General features: G+C 45.5%; 1 protein-coding gene across 2 annotated transcripts in view; it reads right to left on the bottom strand.

Annotated features, from left to right (window-relative positions):
- Creb3l2 (cAMP responsive element binding protein 3 like 2) overlaps nt 1-20615 on the bottom strand; it is a 116518-nt gene that overhangs the window by 35423 nt on the left and 60480 nt on the right. For both annotated transcript variants that reach the window (XM_029478328.2, XM_021164591.3), the window contains exons 2-3: nt 18641-18857; nt 751-926 (exon numbers count right to left, since the gene is read on the bottom strand). In XM_029478328.2, the coding sequence (XP_029334188.1) occupies nt 751-926; nt 18641-18857 (393 nt within the window). The remainder of the gene's footprint in view (nt 1-750; nt 927-18640; nt 18858-20615) is intronic.

The raw sequence follows: 20615 nt of genomic DNA, 5'->3' as shown, positions 1-20615 counted from the left end.
CTGCAACGTGTTTGTGCCTCTCCCAATGTTACCTTTTCAGGACCAGACAGACTCTGCGTCTTGCTGATGGGACATGTGACTACATGGATATGTCTGGAGCCACACAAGTGAGGCTCTGAACTAGAAGCTATGCAAGCATGATTCTGGGCTGTCAACCATCAGACACCGAACACACCCAGGGAGAGGTGGGGTGATGTTACACTCTGCCTTCCACAGCCATGGGCTTAAGTTAAGCAAGGAGGAGACTCCTTCCTTCCTGCCATCTCCTCCAGTGACATAGCACATGTGGATCGGCAGGTGGGAGAGGAGGACTCAGCGGAGACTAGGAAAGGAAACGTCTATGTGGAACCAGCATGCATCGTCACAATGGCACCAAATGCTGTGGCCTCTACCATCACCCCCATCATTCCTCCCCCTCCGGAGTAAAAGTCAAGGCCATGAACAACGTTTCTCCTTTGACTGTGGTTATTCATCCGTGATTTTAATTTCATTGAGGCAATTATAGGAAAAAAAAGTAATCAGCTTTGCTACTGCGTTTTCTACACAATGCCTTTGAAATTTGTCACAATCGATGCTGATAACAATTAACATATCCTTGATACACTCGTGTATATACACACACGAATGCATGCATACATATACAGCTATTCTCCCTCAAAATCATGTATCTCCTAGGATAAATGCCTTATTGGAGACCAAAGATCTCTACCTTTTGATACTTATATTTATAAGGAAGAAAACTGGATATACCCCAGCATTCATATCCAGAGGGGACTCTTCTTTTTCAAAAGGAGTGGAAATGGCTGTGATGGTCAGAGTGACAGAAGGGACAAGTCCTGGGGGCTGCTCCTCTGTGATTGGCTCTGTCTTGATGGTAGCTGAAGGAAACTCTGTAGACAGGTACCATTTTTCACTCTCCACCTCCTCTGTGGAAAAAGGACAAGCCACATGTGAGCACATTGGGGCACCAGGTATAAGCGAGTCATGTGACCACTGACCACTGCTGGACCAAAGCTCCAAGACTACAGAGAAGAGAATAAAGGGAAGTGCGCATGCCAGAATAGAGATGCAGGGATGAGGAATTGAATGGCACAAACCAAAAGCTTCTATTTATGTACACCCGGACGTGATAAGCCTAAGGAAGTGCCGGAAAGGTTACATGGAAAGACAGAAACATGGTCTGGTGGTTTGAATGAGAACGCCATCCATAGGCTTGGACGTTTGAATACTTGATTTCCTTCCGGTTGGTGGAACTGCTTGGGGCTAAGGAGCTGTGGTCTTGCTGGAAGAAGTCTGCCCCTGGTGGCCAGGGAAAGACATGACATTGAGATTTCAAAAGCACACACCATTCCCTGAGTACCCCCTATCTTCCTGCCTATAAAGATCACTCAAGAAGTGATCTTTAGCTCTCAGCTGTCTCTGCTGCCATGACTCTAAGCCAGGATCGACTCTGACCCTCTGCAAGCGTAAGTCCCGGTAGACTTTTTCTTCTCTCGGTTGTGGTCATGGTGTTTTATCACCGTAAAGGAAACTATCTAGTATCCCACGCTTCCAGGGCACACCAAGATGGAAGCTAAGTAGGTGGAGAATAAGATGGGAAAGAAGGTTTTGAAATTTATTTAAAAAGGTTTTTAAACATGAGCCGGGCAGTAGTAATGCACCCCTTTAATCTCAGCACTCAGGAGGCAGAGGAAGGTAGATCTCTGAGTTCTGGGCCAGCCTGGTCTACAGAGTGAGTTCCATGACAGCCAGAGCTACACAGAGAAACCCTGTTTTGAAAGTACAAAATAACAACAACAACACACCCAAAAAATGTTAATATGCTATATTTTTTGGGTTTTTAAACCAAAGTAAATGTGCTAACTATTTAATAATAAATAAGTATAGTTAAAAATAAGAAAGAAAAGAAAGAAAAAGAAGTTGACAGATTTCTCCACAGCCATTTTTTTCTCCCCTCTTCTCTGTCTCTCTGTCTCTGTCTCTCTCTCTCTCTCTCTCTTGTTCCTAATCCCTAGTTTTTGCCCTTCTGCTTCCCTACCCATGTCTCAAATGTAACTAGACATCAGAGACATTGCACGGACCCCCCAGGAATGTCCTGGGTTTGTTTGGCTGAAATGGATAAAATACTCATCTAGGCAAGAGAGTAGGGTCTTGGTGAGCATGGGTTCTGTCTTGTTACCAAGGCCCTGGTGATGAATAGAGCCTGGGCTGGGGGAGATATGACAATTGCAAAGCAGCAAGAATGAGCCTACGGTGGGGCTTCTCCATCACTGGATGCACACTGCCTGGAGCCTAAACCTCACCAAACTGCTTGAGAGCAAATTACTCAGCCCAGCCCTGCAGGAACAAAGGGTGGGGTGAGAAGGGAGAGCCAAGAGGCTGGAAACATGCAGAGAGAGAGGAAGAGGCAGCCGCCTGGCCCTCACTGGACACCATCTTTCCGAAGATGGGGCATACACAAGGCACATGTGTTCTCTGCTATTTGAAAACGAGCCCTGCCTGCTTGGTGACCCATAACTGTTCAGGGGTGCAAAGCAGTTCCCACTGTGAACACATACTCACGAATACGACTCCAATTTCCTTATTTTTTTAAAAGGTACTTGAAAACCATCATCAGAAGAGCTGAGGAGGGAAAGCATGGGGAGGGTGGCAAAGCAAAAGTTCACAGAGATAAACTCCATCCCCATAAACTACTTCCTTTGAGCCCAGAAAAGGCCAGGTTCCCACTGGCGAGGTGGCAGTCAGAGCGAACTCCCTAAGCTGTTGAGTGTCTGCTGTGATGGGGGATTTCCATCACCGGGTGTGGGCGACATCCTGGACCAGGAGGGGCTGGTGGGGAACAAAGGGACCTTTTAATGGCTGCCAGAGGAAGGGACACCACTCTGTACTTGACACATACGTCTGCTGGCCAGATCGGTGCTCCCCTCAGCTTATAGAAACAACTGAACCCCAGGCCAAAAGACCAGTGAGCCTCACAAAAAGGCTCAGAACTAGAAGACTATCCATAGCAAGGATGCCACAGGGAGGACATGCTAGGACAGAATGGGGGAGGGAGGGAGAGGCAGAGTGAGGGTGTAGATCGCTTGGGACTGGATGGAGATGGGGGCAGAGAGGGTGTGCATCCCTCACTTCACTAAAGCTTCTGTTTGCAGAAATGACACTCGCAGCCCAGACGGAGCACTGCTTGTCAGCGGCAGAGGCTAGAAGGGAGCTAGGAAGAAGACATTTACCTCTGGGTATAATAAAATGAAGAGGAAGGAACGCCTCTGGGAAAACGGCCCGGCCCCGTGCAACGACTGGTAAATTGTGAGGTAATTGTCCTGCTATTACAGTCAAAGCGACTTCGATCCAGTTTAACTCACATTACACTCGACAGGTAAAATCAGTGCGGGGAGTACCCTTGAACTTGAAGCCTAACAGGAAGATGAAACAGGTTCTTCTGGTTGAACAAAACCATTCTCAACAGACAGGAGCAGGTAGGAAACAGGGATGAACCGTGTTTGCTCTTCATGCTCGGCCCCTGGTCTAAACCAATCACAGCCATCTGGGAGCAGCGCCTTGAGAGCAAGCAGTGGTAACTGGAAAGGAAGTCAACTCTCTCGAAGACTACAGAAGTCTTCCAAGTGAAAGGCCCACGGCTCTGCTCCTCCCCCCCAGACCCCCCCCCCCAAGCTCAGATGACGAAAGCAACCGGTGTCACCTTCATGCCAGTTCTGCAGGGCAGTCCTCCATCTTGACGATGTTTTGAGTTAACATGAAGCCCAAGTTCAACGGTGTCCTTTTATAGATGAGGAGACTGACATCTAAGTCCCCTCCATTGCCACCTGAGGTCAGACCCCAGACCCATTGCTGACTCTGATTAGCTTCCTCTCTGTGTACCAGTTGTGACTTGCTATTGCTGCGATAGAATATCCTGACACACGCCACTCAAGAGACAGTTACAGTTCGAGGGAAGCCCGTCAGGGTGGAGAAGGCATGGTGGTTAGAGTGTGAGGCAGATGAGCACACCACACTCGTGAAGCAGGGAGAGATGAGCTAGCATTCTGCTGGCTTTCTCCTTTTAAGGTAGTCCAGGCCCCCAACCCAGTGGGGGATGGTGCTGCCCATATTTAGTGAATTATTTTGCCTACTCAGAATTCCTCACAAGCACATCCAGAGGCTCCTTTCCTAGGTGAGGCTTAGTCTATTCAAACTACATGGATATAAGCCATCACACCCTCTAGCTGTGCCTTTTGCCATACGAGCGCTCAGCGCCTCCAGTTTGGCCGTGTAACTTCACCTAGGCAGTGCATGTTAGCTTCTCAACATAATAGCATCTTGAAATGTGTTAGCTAAGATGGGCTTTATGTTCTCACAGTTTTCTTGTCACATAAGAAGGATGTGCTAGGCTAGTCGGTCTCTTGATCCCAGAGGAAGGAGCGTAGCCACACGAATCAAAGGCAGGGCAAGATAGGCTGAGCCAAGCCAAGCCAAGCCATCCAACTCTGCTAGCCCTAGGGAGATGAGTGAATGTCGCTGGGAGGAGCAGTCACTTACCTGACCCCCATTTCAACCAGCCAGTTCCCAGCTGTGGAGATGCGTGAGCTCTAGTAAGAAAGTGATTGCTACTTCAAGTCCTGACGTGTGGAGCTGGGCATATAATGTAGTTGGTAGACTGTTCACTTAGCATAGGCAAAGCTCCAGGTCTGATTCCCTAGTGCCACACAAATACCGGTAATCCTAGTGTTCAAACTCAGGAGGTTGAGGCAAGAGGATCAGAGTTTGGAAATCATCCTTGACTATATACTCAATCTGACACCACCCTGGAATAGACATTGCCCCCACAAATACACACAACATAAAAGATTAGAGGTTTGAGATGGCTTCTCATACAGCACAGCTAGCTAATACAATATGTACAATATGGCTGGCATTAAGATATCAGAATCTATGAGTAGGGTCTGGTGAGAAGTATGGGCAGGTTAGAACACTTGCCTTGCAAGCTTGATGACCCAAGTTCGAGTCCTAGAACCTACATAACTGTGGAAGGAGAGAACCAACTCCCCAAGGTTGTCCTCTGTCTCGTACATAAATGATAAATGAAAATGCATAAATATTTGTAGACTGGTCAATCAGACCCGCCAGATACATCATGAAAAACCTGGTTTCAGATTAAAGAAGGGTAGTTAATAAGAAGTTTGATGAGTCCAACATTCCAGTGTGGTTGAAATAAGAGAAGACAGCTTGAACCCCAACTCTTGGCTGTTGGCCTATATTCTGTGGCCAAGGGAAAGAATATCAAGTCAGAGAAAACAAAATGGCATATGTAACCTGGAAGGTCGGAGGTCAACTAAGGGTAGAATGAGGGAAGGAGTGGCCTCTGCAACTTGCCCAGGGCTTTAGTTTTGCGGGTGAGTTTTATTGGCAAAACTCATCTACAGAGCCACCAAGGCTTAGAACCACAAGTATCCTCTGCTATCTGTGTACTTAGTTAACCAGAGACAGGAGAACTAAGTGCTTGAGGTACTATAATTGCTAACTTTTATAAATTCTGCAATTTGGACTTTAAATGAAAAAGTGTTCTTCTGGCTTGTATCTATGTCCCTTTTAAGTTTTATTCCAAATGAAAGACACCCGTGCCTAATTTTAATCGTGTGCATGCTGGAGGATAACGCAGCCCCTGTACCATCCGAATTTATTTGCACAGCTCCCCCTCAGAGGTCAAATTCCGAAGCTGCATCTTCTCAGCAACACCCTTTGGCTATCAGCAAAGATGAAAAGAAGCCACCGTCTCATGATGACAGGGAGCAAGTCCCGCATACCCGAGCTCAGAATGGAACCACAGTTAACACAGCAGATGCCGAATAGAGTGAAATATCAGGTGGCCTAGGAGCACAGAGGCACGGATCTGCTTAAAGCATCGGTAATACAGCCAGCCTCGATCATTTCCATACGCACAGCCAGGCAACCACAGTGGGAAAAGATCAAACCTGAACGCAGTCTTGTATTTTATAAACACAGGCACACGCATGTGCGGGATCACATGGACACTACACACATCCACACAACACAGGAGTAAGCATTCATTGTTAAGAGAAATCACTTGCTTACAAATATCATCTATGTGACAAAAAGTCCTACCTGTATCCTACCTGTATATAACAGTATGTATATATTACCCAATATACCATCCAAAGTATCCACATTATCATCCAAATAGCATGTATACATTGAAGAAAGCATCTTAGTTTCTTATGCCTCCTCTAAACCTTCATTTTGTTTGCTCTTTGAACATGTATTAAAGAATTGACAGATCTTACTTCTTCCACATAAAAATCTTCTTGCCTAAAGACACCATCAATAAGACAAAAAAACCACCAACAGATTGGGAAAGGATCTTTACCTATCCTAAATCAGATAGGGAACTAATATCCAATATATATAAAGAACTCAAGAAGGTGGACTCTAGAAAACCAAATAACCCCATTAAAAGTGGGGCTCAGAACTAAACAAAGAATTATCACCTGAAGAATACTGAATGGCAGAGAAGCACCTGAAAAAATGTTCAACATCCTTAATCATCAGGGAAATGCAAATCAAAACAACCCTGAGATTCCACCTCACACCAGTCAGAGTGGCTAAGATCAAAAATTCAAGTGACAGCAGATGCTGGCGAGGATGTGGAGAAAGAGGAACACTCCTCCACTGTTGGTGGAATTGCAAGCTTGTACAACCACTCTGGAAATCAGTCTGGCGGTTCCTCAGAAAATTGGACATAGTACTACCGGAAGATCCAGCAATATCTCTCCTGGGCATATATTCAGAAGATGTTCCAACCAGTATGAAGGACACGTGCTCCACTATGTTCATAGCAGCCTTATTTATAATAGCCAGAAGCTGGAAAGAACCCAGATGCCCCTCAACAGAGGAATGGATACAGAAAATGTGGTACATTTACACAATGGAGTACTACTCAGCTATTAAAAAGAATGAATTTACGAAATTCCTAGGCCAATGGATGGACCTGGAGGGCATCATCCTGAGTGAGGTAACCCATTCACAAAAGAACTCACACAATATGTACTCACTGATAAGTGGATATTAGCCCAGAAACTTAGGATACCCAAGATATAAGATACAATTTGCTAAACACATGAAACTCAAGAAGAATGAAGACTAAAGTGAGGACACTTTGCCCCTTCTTAGAATTGGGAACAAAACACCTATGGAAGGAGTTACAGAGACAAAGTTTGGAGCTGTGAAGAAAGGATGGACCATCTAGAGACTGCCATATCCGGGGATCCATCCCATAATCAGCCTCCAAACGCTGACACCATTGCATACACTAGCAAGATTTTGCTGAAAGGACCCAGATAGAGCTGTGTCTTGTGAGACTATGCCGGGGCCTAGCGAACACAGAAGTGGATGCTCACAGTCAGCTATTGGATGGATCACAGGGCTCCCAATGGAGGAGCTAGAGAAAGTAACCAAGGAGCTAAAGGGATCTGCAATCCTATAGGTGGAACAACAATATGAACTAATCAGTACACCCCCCCCCCCCGAGTTCGTGTCTCTAGCTGCATATGAATCAGAAGATGGCCTAGTCGTCCATCAGTGGAAAGAGAGGCCCATTGGTTGTGCAAACTCTATATGCCTCAGTACAGGGGATCGACAGGGCCAAGAAGTGGGAGTGGGTGGGTGGGGGAGTGGGTGGTGGAGCGTGTGGGGGACTTTTGGGATAGCATTGGAAATGTAAATGAAATAATACCCAATAAAAAAAATTTCAAAAAAAAATATCTTCTTGCCTAAGAGATGGCTTGGTGGTTAAGAACACTATTCTCCCAGAAGACCACAGTTCAATACCCACATGACAGCCCACAACCATCTGTAACTCCAGTTCCAGGAGGATCCGGGCCTCCACAGGTACCAGATACCCAAGTGGTATGTGCCTGGAGGCACAACACCTAGACTAATAAAAAAGGAACAATAATATCCTTTAACAGTTCCAAGACTGAGTTCTGGAAGGCAGGAGGCTGTGGGATAAGAATTCTGTGGAACATGGTCATAATAGTGAAAATAGGGCCCACTGCATGGGAGCCAGCGACCCGTCTGCCCATGGTGCCCTGATATGAATAGAAAACTCAGGAGCACCATCAGTGATTGCTATGGGCTGGGTACTGTTCTAAGTACTTTAGAAATAATAATTTAGTCCTAAGCATAACCACAGAGGTTAATACAACCATTACTCCCATTTGAAAAACAAACAACTACAAGATTAAAAAGTCTCGCCCAAAAGTGTACAGCTGGGATTCATAGAAAAAGATTCTAGAAATTCATAGAAATGAGTCCCATACCCTGGGTTCACTGTCACCTGCACACATGGCTTTCCAAGGGAGCAATGGTTCAATACAGGTCTGGCCTAGATGTATACATTTTAAGAAATGTTATTTTTTGAGCCCATATGTACGCATAGAAAAAAGTAAAATTAGATCACTCCTATACTATAGACCACCAAACAGGTGTTTCTGATATGAAGAAATATTAAGACCAACCCATAGTCCTTAGTCTTTGGCAGGCACCCAGCCTGTACTGGATGGACCTCTGAGACCAACACAATCTCTGTCTCTCTGTGTTCTTTCCATGCCTGGGTATATAGAAGCTCTCTCCTTGGCTCCTGTCATCCCTATCACGGGCACTTGGTAAATTATGTACTTAATCATGGAGCAGTCCACAGAAGAACAAGGACAATAATAGCTGATACTTCCTCGGCACTTGTGAAGTGACAGGCACTGCTCTAAGTGCTCGATAAATGTGAACTCAGAGAATCCCTCCAGCCACGCAGTGGGTAAGTATTATATTTTCATTTTAAAGATCTGGAAGGTCAGACCAAAGACAGATACAGCTCACCCAGGGTCAAGTCATTCATAAATTGGGCAGAGCCCAGACTCATAACATGACTTTAGAGAGCCATGATGGACTTGATTTGGGGTCAAGATTGCTTTTTAAACTCACAATTTCTCCTGCAGGGTATGGTATGTAGAGCATGAATCACATACATATCCATGGAACAACACTGATTTGGAAAGACTGATTCAGTACACAGATGTACATGAAACATGCAGTTTGTGTTTCTTCATTAGGGACAGAGAGCTGAATAATCTAAGTGGCTTTGCTCGATAGATGGCTGTCAACTTTGCTGTTTTATACTATTCTTGATTGCAATGGTTAGGCAGAGGGGTCCCTATTTGACTGTTTTAAGGGAAGCAATGTTATCATTTTCACCCGTGTTCCCCTGCCTGTCCTACCCCAACACCCACCCACGGAGGGCCCAGCATGGAAGCAGATGAGAACAGCGTCACCCTTTTTACCCCCTCTGCGATGATGCACGCTGATGCTCGCGACACCCGCTCAGAGGAAATGTGATTACCTATTTATCTCATCTCGGTGCCTTTTTCTTTTCTGGATTTCACTTCCTGGGAACACGTCAACACCAAGATCCCTCTAAGGCTACAGAGCAGAAACCTGAGTCACCCTTACCCCCCCCCCCCCCACACACACACAACCCTGTGTGAATCCTGCTGCCTATCTCTCTACTCGTTTCAGAAACCACCCTTTCTGTGCCATCTACGTAGCACAGCTTCCTGCCTCTCGGTGGGCAGCTCTGTCTGTGCTCTCGAAGCCTCAGCATCCGGCCACGAGTGTCTCCTTTGACTCACCAGCCAATGCCTCCCTCATGGCTCCAACCCCGCTTCCCAGCCATCCCAACTTGTCTCATGCACCCCGTGTGACTTCTCAACAGCCACAGCTTTCTCCCTGAGGACTTGCCTTCATTTGTAACTGTGAAAGCAGCTTCATAAGCTCAAGGTGTCAGTACTTAGCCCACCCAGTGATCTCCAGCTCCTGTAATCCGAAGAAGCCCCAATGGTCCATAGACCTGGAACAGCAATAGTCTGTAAAGACAGACTATTTGTTTATTTTTATACAAACATATATATATATATATATATATATATATATATATATATATATATATATATATATATATTGTTGTTTTGTTTTTCAAGACAGGGTTTCTCTGTATAGCCCTGGCTATCCTAGAACTCACTTTGTAGACCAAGCTGACCTCGAACTCAGAAATCCTCCTGTCTCTGTCTCCCGAGTGCTGGGATTAAAGGTGTGCACCACCACGCCCGGCTACAGACAGATTTTTTAAATTTATTTTTGTTACTACTTTTAAAATTGTTTGTATATGTATGTATTAGGGGAGTAGGTATGTAGACATGAATGCAGTACCCATTGAGGCCAGAAGAGGGTGCCTGATCCCACGTAGCTGGAATTTACAAGTGGTTGTGAGACACCTGCTACAAATGCTAGGAACCAGTCTCTGAACCTCTTCTAGAGCAGTCCGCACCCTTAACCACTGAGCCTTCTCTTTAGAGCCACCTAGTTAATCTCTTAATCCAGCCTACATAAGTTATCTTGGCACAAATGCATTATACACCACTTTTGTTCAGCTGGCTGGTATTTTATAGACTTTCCAACCCTATTTTTACACAACCTCAGAGGATAGAGATATCAAGTTCTCTCTTAATGCTCCAGGCTCGTCACTATCAAGTTTCTTCTTTGGAGAAACACTGAAATAAAAGACAAAGTAAACGTACGCCTTGGGGTATGCTTTGGCAAAATCTTCGGCTGTAAGTCACACAACTGAATGTGGGAATCGTGGCGAGTCAGGTCACAGGAAGAGGCTTCTGGACACACAACGGACAGAAAGTAATTCAAAATCAAACCTACACTGTATCAGAGGGGCTTCTGGCAGAGTTCATGCAGGGCTGCACTGAGCAACTTTACTGTGGCTTTGGCTCTGAACTCATTGCACTTACGGACCGCTAGACCATGCACCGCCAGCCATGAAAGCCCAAACCCCTCAGCCCACCCTTCAGGACCACTGTGTGTCACGGGCTGCAGTGTTTTCAGTGTCCGTACATTTCCTGCTCTACTAGAAATGGAATAGTCTAATTACAGAAATCCAAGGTTTTTAGTATCATTCTAAAATGATGTCATTTTGGATATCATTCTTCATCATGTATCAAATTAGTATGTCTTTGGAGTCTACTGTGTTAGAATGCTTGATTTTAAAAATTGCCGTTGGAGTTTCTGACTTACGTTTCACTTAAGAAAAAATATTAGATGATTTTGACTTGGGATTAGGACAGAATTTCCAACAATTTCTGCCAAGGCACTAAACATACTCTTGCCATACTGTAGTATATATTCATGCAAAACAGCATTCTTAGCTCTGATGGTTCTAAAACCAAACTATTAATCCACTCTGAAAACACCGGAAACACACTATACCCTGCAGTATCCACTATCTGTCCAAGATGAATGCTTTATGTAAAAATAAGTGCACCATCTGCTTACCTCTATGTTTGCTTTTGTCTTTAACAAATGGTAAAATTCCATATATACTAAAGAACTGTTCTAAATCCACTTATGACTTATTATAGTAAATATTTGCTTTGTACACCTATTTTATATACCTATATACCCAAGGGTCACACAGGATTTTCTTGAGTAAAGAGGTTCCATAAGTGGAAAAAGCTTAAAAGGAGCCCAGCCACGGTGTGGATCCCATGCATCTTCCAGTGTGCCTATGCTGCTGTACCCACTGGAAGGTGGTGAAACCAGGTGCAGCCTAGTGGACGTTTGGAGTCAGTGAGTACATGTCCTTCAAAGATTATGGGGCTCAGTCTCATCTCCTTTCTCTTTTTGACTTTCTGAACCCAAGGTGAGCGGCTTTGGTCTACCATGAACTGTGAAGGGTGGCTTCACCACGGCCACCGACGACACCCTGGAGGAGCCTCCAGAGCTATCAGACAAAAGTTCTCTCCTTGGGAGTTGATTACACCAAGAAACTACTATCATAACGGAAAATTGAGTAATATCCCCAACATCCCAATTTGATTACAATGGAGCATGACCCCCCAATGGGCAGCCACAGTGATGACTTTCCAGGAGTGACTTTCAAGGTTTGCTCTTTCCAACATAAGCCTTTATTCCTCGGGCCATGAGCATAGCCAGGAACATTTTGCTGAGATATTTCTTTCAGCCTCTTCATCTCTCTCCTTTTCCCCCCATTTTACTTTGTTGGTTGAACAAACAGCAGCCTTAGCCTCTTGTCACCAGCCTGTACCTTGAGAAGAGGTGGCCGAATAGGGTCGAGACTGACTCCAGTAGCCCTGAAGGGCAGCCACATTCCTGGGCTTGGCCACTGCTATGGCCTGAGCCCCATGAAGCTCTGTGGCTCCAGCGTTTCTGAGACGTTTCCAGTTAGTCAGCTTTCAAGTGGATGAGCCCTGTGATGAGTTAGACCAGGGCTTCTTAACTTTTCATCTTTAGGTACAGAACTTTTTGTGAAACCAGAAAATTTATTGAAGCCCACAGTACGGCTCAGTGGGTAAGGACACTTGCAGCTAAGCTCAACAGACCTGGGTTTGAGTCCTAGGGCCCACATAGTGGAAGGAGAGAACAAACTTCCACCTCAGCATTTGTGGAACATGTACATGTGCATACCCTTACATGGACAAACACACACACACACACACACACACACACACACACACACGGACACGGACATGGGTGTGCACATAATAAATACATAAACAAACAAATTAACTAAAGAAAGTTATAACACCTCTTACCAAAAAGGTTAACAACTGTAGATAGCCCCCAAATTTTGTGCACAGGTTTGGGAATCCAGAGTCCACTTGACAAGATACAAACACCCATTTGCTTTGTATGATTGCCCTGAGACTGGGGGGGGGGGGGGGGGTTGCGGGGGGTGGTGTAAGGGGAAGTGAAGAGGAACAGGGAGGGCAGAGAGAAGGATTATGGGAGGAGAAAGGAAGAGAAAGGAGGGACAGGTAGATAGAAGGGTTATGACATGTAGAAGAGAGGGAGATAAACAAAAGGGAGACGGTCTTCTAAACCCAGTCTCTACGTAGCTGTGTGTGCGAGTGCTGCTTTCAAGCTTAGGAGCAATTGCAGAACTGTTTGCTCTAAGTATTACTGGACGTGGAGAGCTGAATTACCTGCTTTCCCACGAACAGTGGAAAGCTCACTGGCCACAGGTAGTGGTGCGGGCTCCTAGTACTACGACAGCTATTGCTTATTAAGAGGTAAGGAATATTGGACTTGGTGCCAATAGCCATTCTTAAGCACTACATGCCTGCATGTTACCTCAAGAGAAGTCGCACTTTATCAGGGTGGCTATCTGCTCTGAATGCTTGGACCTGGAGGGACTGGCTCTTCCTTTGGAAGGATATAAGTCATATGGTTCAAGAGAATAAAACAATACTGTTACCAAACACTTGCTCATTCTCAAAGCTCAGAAACATAATTGAAGCTAAGACCCAGGTGAGGCTTCGCAGGACAAGCTACCCTTGCCTCCATTCTCCCACACTTCGATGTCAAACATCTCAAACAATTCTCATCCCACAGTCATCATCTCCTAGTTACATACATGAAAGAAAACCACCACAACTTCCAAGAAGATGGACTGTGGACCGAATGCCCTTTGCAAAATCCATCAGAACCCCATCTGCTTCTTTTCAGAAAATTAGGGGCATAGCCTGTCACACCATGAGAGCTACAAATAGAACTAGGTCCCATTTGTGGGAACCCAACAGCATATTCTTTGGTCTTACGATAGGAAAGCCCTCCTCCACAGGATCTGCTGCCTGTTCTTCCCATGCTGAGGGTTAGCTTGTGTGCACTTATGGTCCCTTTAGGTTGTGTGTAACTTAAAGAGACCACAAATGGGAGCCCAGTGGTTTCACAGAAGGAGGGTTGTTGTCTCGTAATCTCTGTGTCTCTTTGTGGTGCCTTGAAAGTCTGTAGGGCGGAATGTGTCTCCTAGTTTTAACTCCCCACCCACCCACTCTAATTTTATTTGGTTCTTTTGCTTTCTGGGAGTCCCCCAAAGAGCTGTCTCCTCCATGACTCATTCCCAAACTACCAACACCCCATAATGAAACCCCAAACTACCAAGACAGCTGAAATGTCCATGGTGAATTCGCAGTCCTTCTTTTTCTACAAGAATTAATGACTAGACAGATGACTTAAATACATAGATGCACTAAAGAAGTCTAGTCCCCCACAAGACAGTCTCCAAAATGAGTGAAAGAGTCAGCTGGGAGAGGAAGTCCAAAGACAGAGGAAAGAAAGTCATCAAGGGAATTGACACGCTGGAAATGAACCAAGCAGAAGTTCTGTAATTGAAAGAATCAATCAGTCAATTAAAAACTACAACAATAAGTGTCGGCCCAAGAAAAGACCACAGGGAGGAATAAATTTCAGCAATGGAGGACGAAGTCGAGACAACAATAAACCCAGCCGTAGACACAGGAAGACAACTAATGGACGGAAGCGGAAGGAACCCGGACCCTTTGGAAATCTGTCCTGTGAACAATCTTTCCACCGGGGATCTTGTTTTCAAAGCCCCCTGAGTCCTGGCTCTCTGCTCTCCATCTGTGGCCCTTGACAAAGCTCCAGGGGGCTGACTCCAGGCAGCGAGCCAAGGCCCAGCTGAAATCCTGTTTCATTCAGGCCTTCCTGACCCCCCAATGGCTGTGCTCGCTCGCTCTCTCTCTCCTGGAAACTCCTACAGTTTAATTTCCTCTTGGACTACTACTCCAGTTCTGCCTGATCGAGTATTAGGTACACTATGTCTCCACCAGACTCTGAGTTCCTCAAGACAGGGTCTACATCTTACTACTTGGTTCATAAGTATCTAAGCCAGAGTCTAGCACACGGTAGGTGTGCAACCAACATGTTGAACTGAAGCAAAGGTAGCCTGCTGAATTTCATCTCCAACTTGTCTGTTCTGCATAGCAAACTGTGAGTGTGCGACGTACGTCTGCTCCTTCCCTCTTCTGCTGGTCTCTGTTCACGTCACCTATCTATTCCCATTCAAATTTCAGCTTCTCTCCCTTCCCAGAAGTTCCTTGTCTTTTCTATTTTCCATATCTCACTGACTGGCAATTATAAGGTAAGACACTAAAAATGAGATATGAAGTTAATTTTAAAATGAAGCATAAAGAACTAACAGCACACCTACTGCTCTTTGGCATCATCTTTGATCCTGCAAATGACAGCCACTGTGAGCTAGGAGCCAACACTGGTGAAATCCTGCTTATGCAGAGAGGCCACGCCCCAAACAGAGCAATGGTCTCCATGGTTCTGCCCCCCCAGTCAGAGATGGATGCTCCATCTCTTGTGTCATCTTTTTAAACAACTGGCTATCTTCAAAGTACCAAGCACAATACTAACTGCCAGATACAGAATGGAACTTGCCCTCGCTCAGCTCAAAATATAAAAGAGCTACATGGATAATTGAGCATAGAGGGGCAACCAATGATCTCCATGCAAATAAAAAGCATTATGTTTACAGATAATTCCTGTTCTCTAAGCACATTCTCTGGATCTAGCTATTGTACAAAAAACAAACTAGCAAAAATAAAATAACCCACTAATAAGTTAGACTGCTAAGTACCCACTAAATTTCACTGTTAAACACAGGCTGGTAAATAGAGAGCTCTCCTTTCACAGGACCAGGAGGACGGCTCCCTGGGTGCTGGCACTTTCAGCTTAGCCTGATGACCTGCGCTCCATCCCTGGAGCTGACATGGTGGAAAGAGAGAACTAACTTCTGCAAAGTTTCCTCTGACCTCCACACAGGCACGCGCACTCCTGTCCCTCTACATAAATAAATTAACGTTAAAATAAGTTGTTTGAAATCTTCTACAAAGTCTTCCTGAGGACCCTGTCGTCTTACAGATCTTAGCTGTAAATCATGACCGCTAGAGAGCTAAGAAGAGCCAGAACCTGGAAGGCAATGGAATCTATCATCAAACTTAATCCTCAAAGGACAACAGGAGACCTCACTCTCACCATAGCTTTACACACATCGAAGCTGGGATAGAAAGGTTAAATAGCCCTCCCAGAGCCACTCAGTGGTGATTTCGATGTGTAGGAAGTACATGAATGCAGAGCAACGTCACTTCCACTAGGGCTGGCACATTACAACAATTCCATCACCAGTCATGAACATTGTGATCCTCCCCTCCTGATAAATCCTGGGAGAGCAATGGACCAACATTGTTTTTCTTTTTATTTCTTCAGTGCCTTGAATGTAAGCTTGAGAGCCACTGGGTGAATAAAGAGAAAGTGTGGCAAGCAAGAACCCCAGGTAAAGGAACCGACACAAAGAACTCAACAGTGTGGTTGTCAGTGTCCAAGAGGCCTCCAGTGCCAGCACCTCCTCTGAGCTACCTTCCTGAGCAATCCCCTCCCATCCATTGTGAATCAGTGCTTTCCTCCTCGGTGAGCAGCTGGGTCTCCTCCCTGTGTGTCAGCCCCATGGAGAGACCCACACCAAGGGCAGCCAATTCACCAGCACTGACTTGTTGGCTACTGGAGATAGCTGCTTTTAGGGTAGAACATCTAACACTGGCAATGTCCCAGCCAGCAACTGAATCCAATCCCATAGTAAATTATGAACCAAAACTACACTAGTGAACCGCTTTGGAGGACTAAGGCACAGAACTCATAAGGGAACAAGTGGCTATTTTAAGTCATTAGTGTTGGGGGGAGTATTTCTTACACAACATAACTGGCTAAGACAAAAGACACTGAAGGTGATTCCACAAAGGAAGAAGGACTAGTGATAGAGGGGTCAAAAAAACCAGGAGACAAATAGAGGCTAAGGAAAGACAAGAACTGGAGGGAACCTACACTTAAGTCAGGTAAAACAGATCTTAAGTCATTTGTCCAGACACTCATCAAAGGCTAAAGTCCATTTGCAAAACAATAAAACCAACTCAGGGCTTGTGTGAATGCCCCACTTCCTCAGGCTGGCCTGCACAAGAGGAATGGGGACACAGCAGCTCCCCAGTTATTTGTCGCTTTCCACGGCTTCAGTCACGTATGGCCAACCACAGCCAGACAATCTTACATGGAAAACTAGAGAAATAAGTAACTCATAAGTTTCAAATAACTTTTCTGATGTCTGTTGTTATAATAATACCCAAGTTGTAATTAGGCTAAGGGGAGAAGAGGGTACCAATCACATCAGCTCTACAGCTGATCTCAGGGCATCTCTGAAATGAACTGAACAAGTTGAGGGAGGGATGGGATTGGGAGTAGAATGTGATTGGCTGAGGTAGGGGGCAGGGATTGGGAGTAGAACATGATTGGCTGAGATGCGGTAGCCATTGCTCTGAGATTTTTAAACACCTCATTTTAACTCCCAAACACCGTTATGTCCTCCAATTAGCTCGGCTCTCTTTTCCTTTCTTTCCCAGAAGATGAAACACCTCGTCCTACGGAACTAAGGTGGGAACAACTGATAGGCTACAGGAAAGGGCTAACTCCGCATTCGCCTAAACTCTCCACAGAAAAAGGAAAGTCAGAGTATCTGACTGAGGCTCCAGCAGGCAGAAGAGAATCCACTAGCAGATTCACAGCACCCTTAGTACCGAGCATATGAGAGCACACTTCCCTCCTGTTGATCAGTGTGGTTCTTCAAAAGTGAAAAAAATGTATCCTAAAGAAGAGTTGAGATTTTCACACCCATGACTTTCTGAGTCCTGAAAGAAGTTTGATTATTGTAGAGGCTGGTAATGAATTCTGCTGGAGCAGTCCCTTCCTTGTGTAGCTGGATACAGACATTGGCCTTTAACCACAGAGAAGCATGAGGGACCATGTTACGTGGGAGCTACCTGTAAAAGACACTGCCGTACACACATGATGGGTAAGACATGGCAGAAGGGGCTCAGAGCAAAACCTAAGGGTCAGTCTTTGACCATTGTGTCATGGCCATGTGAGAAAAGTCCTATGTTGGAATGAGAAGAGGGAACAAGGTCATCACAGTCTACTCAAAGTATGTAAAATAACCGGGTACCCCTCTAAGAAAATAAGACATAGTTCAATTGTGTGTGTCTGTGTATGTGTACATACACATGTATGCGTATGAATGCACACATACATGGAGAACTGGGCAGATAGAAAAGATGGCAGAGAAAGGCTTATAGAGTAATGGTCAAAACACCTCAGCATCTTAGTTAGAAAAGCCAGTCCTTCAACAATGACAAGCATCAGTTGATGAGAAAAGGCACAAAGGGGAAACCAACAAGGGAGTCAGGTAATGTTCACCAAGAGTGCTGGGTCAGTAGAAAATGCTGGAAAAGTTTCTCATATGATCATAAAGATGATCATAAAAATCCTTTGTCAGAAAAATGATTGACTCTTTAAAATAACTGGCTTCACACACTGCAGGGTATCATTAGCCAGGAGGCCAGCATGATTGCAAATGGCTGTGCTGTTGCCCAAGACCCAGGGTTAAAGAGAGCACTATGATTTGGTGACAGCAAGTTCCCCGGAGATGTAGCCTAGCACAGGAGAGTTCAAGCTGTACCTCTTCACATTTACCTTAGCACCTGGCAGCAGGGGTGTGTGTGTGTATGTGTGTGTGTGTGTGTGTGTGTGTGTGTGTCTAATGTGGATGCTAACAATAACAGAGCCAGCATCACATCTCCTCATGGAGCTAGAGTCTAAAGGTTCGAGGCCCCCAGAATTTCCTTGCTCTCAGCTTTTTTACCGTCATTGAAGCTGTCGCTGGTAGCCGCATGGGTAAATGGTGACTGAGTCCGGGGCTCCTCGCTCAGAGAGTAGCTATGTTCAGCCTGGATGAGAGGCGCTGGTGATGTTGGAGATGGCTCCACCTCCATTGACTCGCTCTTCTCTGAGAGGAAAGGGTCATTCAGGAGCTGACCCAGGACATTCTGGGAAAACTCGTCCAGGAGCTCCGAGAAGTGCTGCAAGAAGCAGAGGGGGAAGAGGTCAGGTTCTCTGACTCTTGATCCGACACCCCACACACATACCGCAAGGCAAACAGACATTCAGTCACTCATAAGCATAAGTTCCATTTGTCTATCTCTGTCCATCTGACCACTGCAGTGGGGCTGGAGAGAAGGCTCTGTTGGTAGATGGCAGGCTGCGCAAGCATGGAGACCCGGTTTGATCCCCAGTACACACACAAAAGCACACATGTGGTGAGCACATATCTGTAAAGCCAGTGCTGGGGATTCAGAGACAGGTTGACTCCCAGGGATCACTGGCCAATCAGACCTAATTGAAGAACCCCAAAGACAAGGTGAACATCCCTTAAAGAAGACACTAGGGTTGACCTCTGGCCTGTGCACACGCATACACATGCAAACACAACCAATGTTCACTGGTTTAAATTAACCATAATTTATTATTCCCTGTCACTCTGTGATTGTGTGAGGAACTGACTTTATTGAGGTGCCCTGGTACAGTCACACCTGAACTGTATGCTTGGCTAGGGGTTGAGCTAGCAAGCTGGACACCTGGGCCCTCACTCAAGGAAGCTAGGTGGTGCTCCCCGACAGAATAGTAGAAATCTTCCATCAAGGACAGCATGAAAGATGAATGACCTCAGAATCATACATCCAGTCTTCATGGACTCTCTAGCCACAGCAAATGATGAGCTAGCCTAGGGCCACAGGATGGCACAACACAACTCTAATCCCTGGGAGAAAAAATGGTAAAATCCACTGCAGACGAGTGTGCAGGGAGGATAGTGTGATTCCCTGAGGGCCATCGCTGCAATGATCAGCCACACTCTCCACTAGTAACACCAAACCACGACGGTGGGGCTGGAGAGAAGCTATCCTCCATTTCCACAGTGTGAGAGTGGCTATCGTAAGGTCCCTGCAATAGAGGTAGTGTTATTAGTTTGGATCTAGAATGTTCCCCCTAAAGTCTGTAAAGCCAGAATGCGGGGCCTAGCAGGGGCCCTTCATGTCATAGATGAAATGCTCTTAAAGGGGACCCTGGGATCTTTCTTCTCTCCCTTTCACTTTTCAGCCATGAAATGAGCAGTCCTGTTCTGCCATGCACCTCGACATTAAGGAATGCTGACTTGCCCAAAGCAACAGCATCAGCAGAAACTAATTAAGCAAAGAGATCAATTATGCAAAGTGGCAATTTATGCAAAGGAATCTCTACAACAGAAGCCAAAGGAAACATTTTCTCTTTGTAAGTTGATCATATTAGGCAAGCAAGCATTGCAATAGTGGTAAGTACCTAACAGCCCACTTCTCTCTGTTCTCTCCTGTTGCAGGATATCTAATCGCACTGTGAACCTTGAGATTGTGTTATTTACTGGGGAAAAAAAAGCTGTTTCTAGTTGTGCACACACCTTTAATCCTTCTGGCTTGAATACAATCACGCCCTTAGTACACAACTTTAATTCCAAACAATGAAGGTAAAGTTAGTTTGTAGAAGGAAGCACCCATGTTTGAATGTGAGTGACAGACAAAGTGACGAATCAGAGAAAGATTTGGATAGAATATACCCAACTCTCAGCAGAAGAGAGAGAAAAGGGAGCTACTTAAGGGGCGGTGGAGAAAGAGAGAGAGAGAGAGAAAGGGGAGGAGGGAGGGAAGGACAAGGAGGAAGCATGTGCTTCCAGTGCCCTAAGCACCTTCCCTACACATTTCTCATTGCACTCTCAGCATGCTGGACTAGACAATTCTTCTAGTTCTGGT

This window comes from Mus caroli, unplaced genomic scaffold (assembly GCF_978045245.1).
Source record: "Mus caroli unplaced genomic scaffold, Mus_caroli_1 scaffold_7, whole genome shotgun sequence".
NCBI lineage: Eukaryota > Metazoa > Chordata > Mammalia > Rodentia > Muridae > Mus > Mus caroli.
Note: the sequence above shows the minus strand (reverse complement) of the source record. Positions and strands in the feature narration are given on the sequence as shown.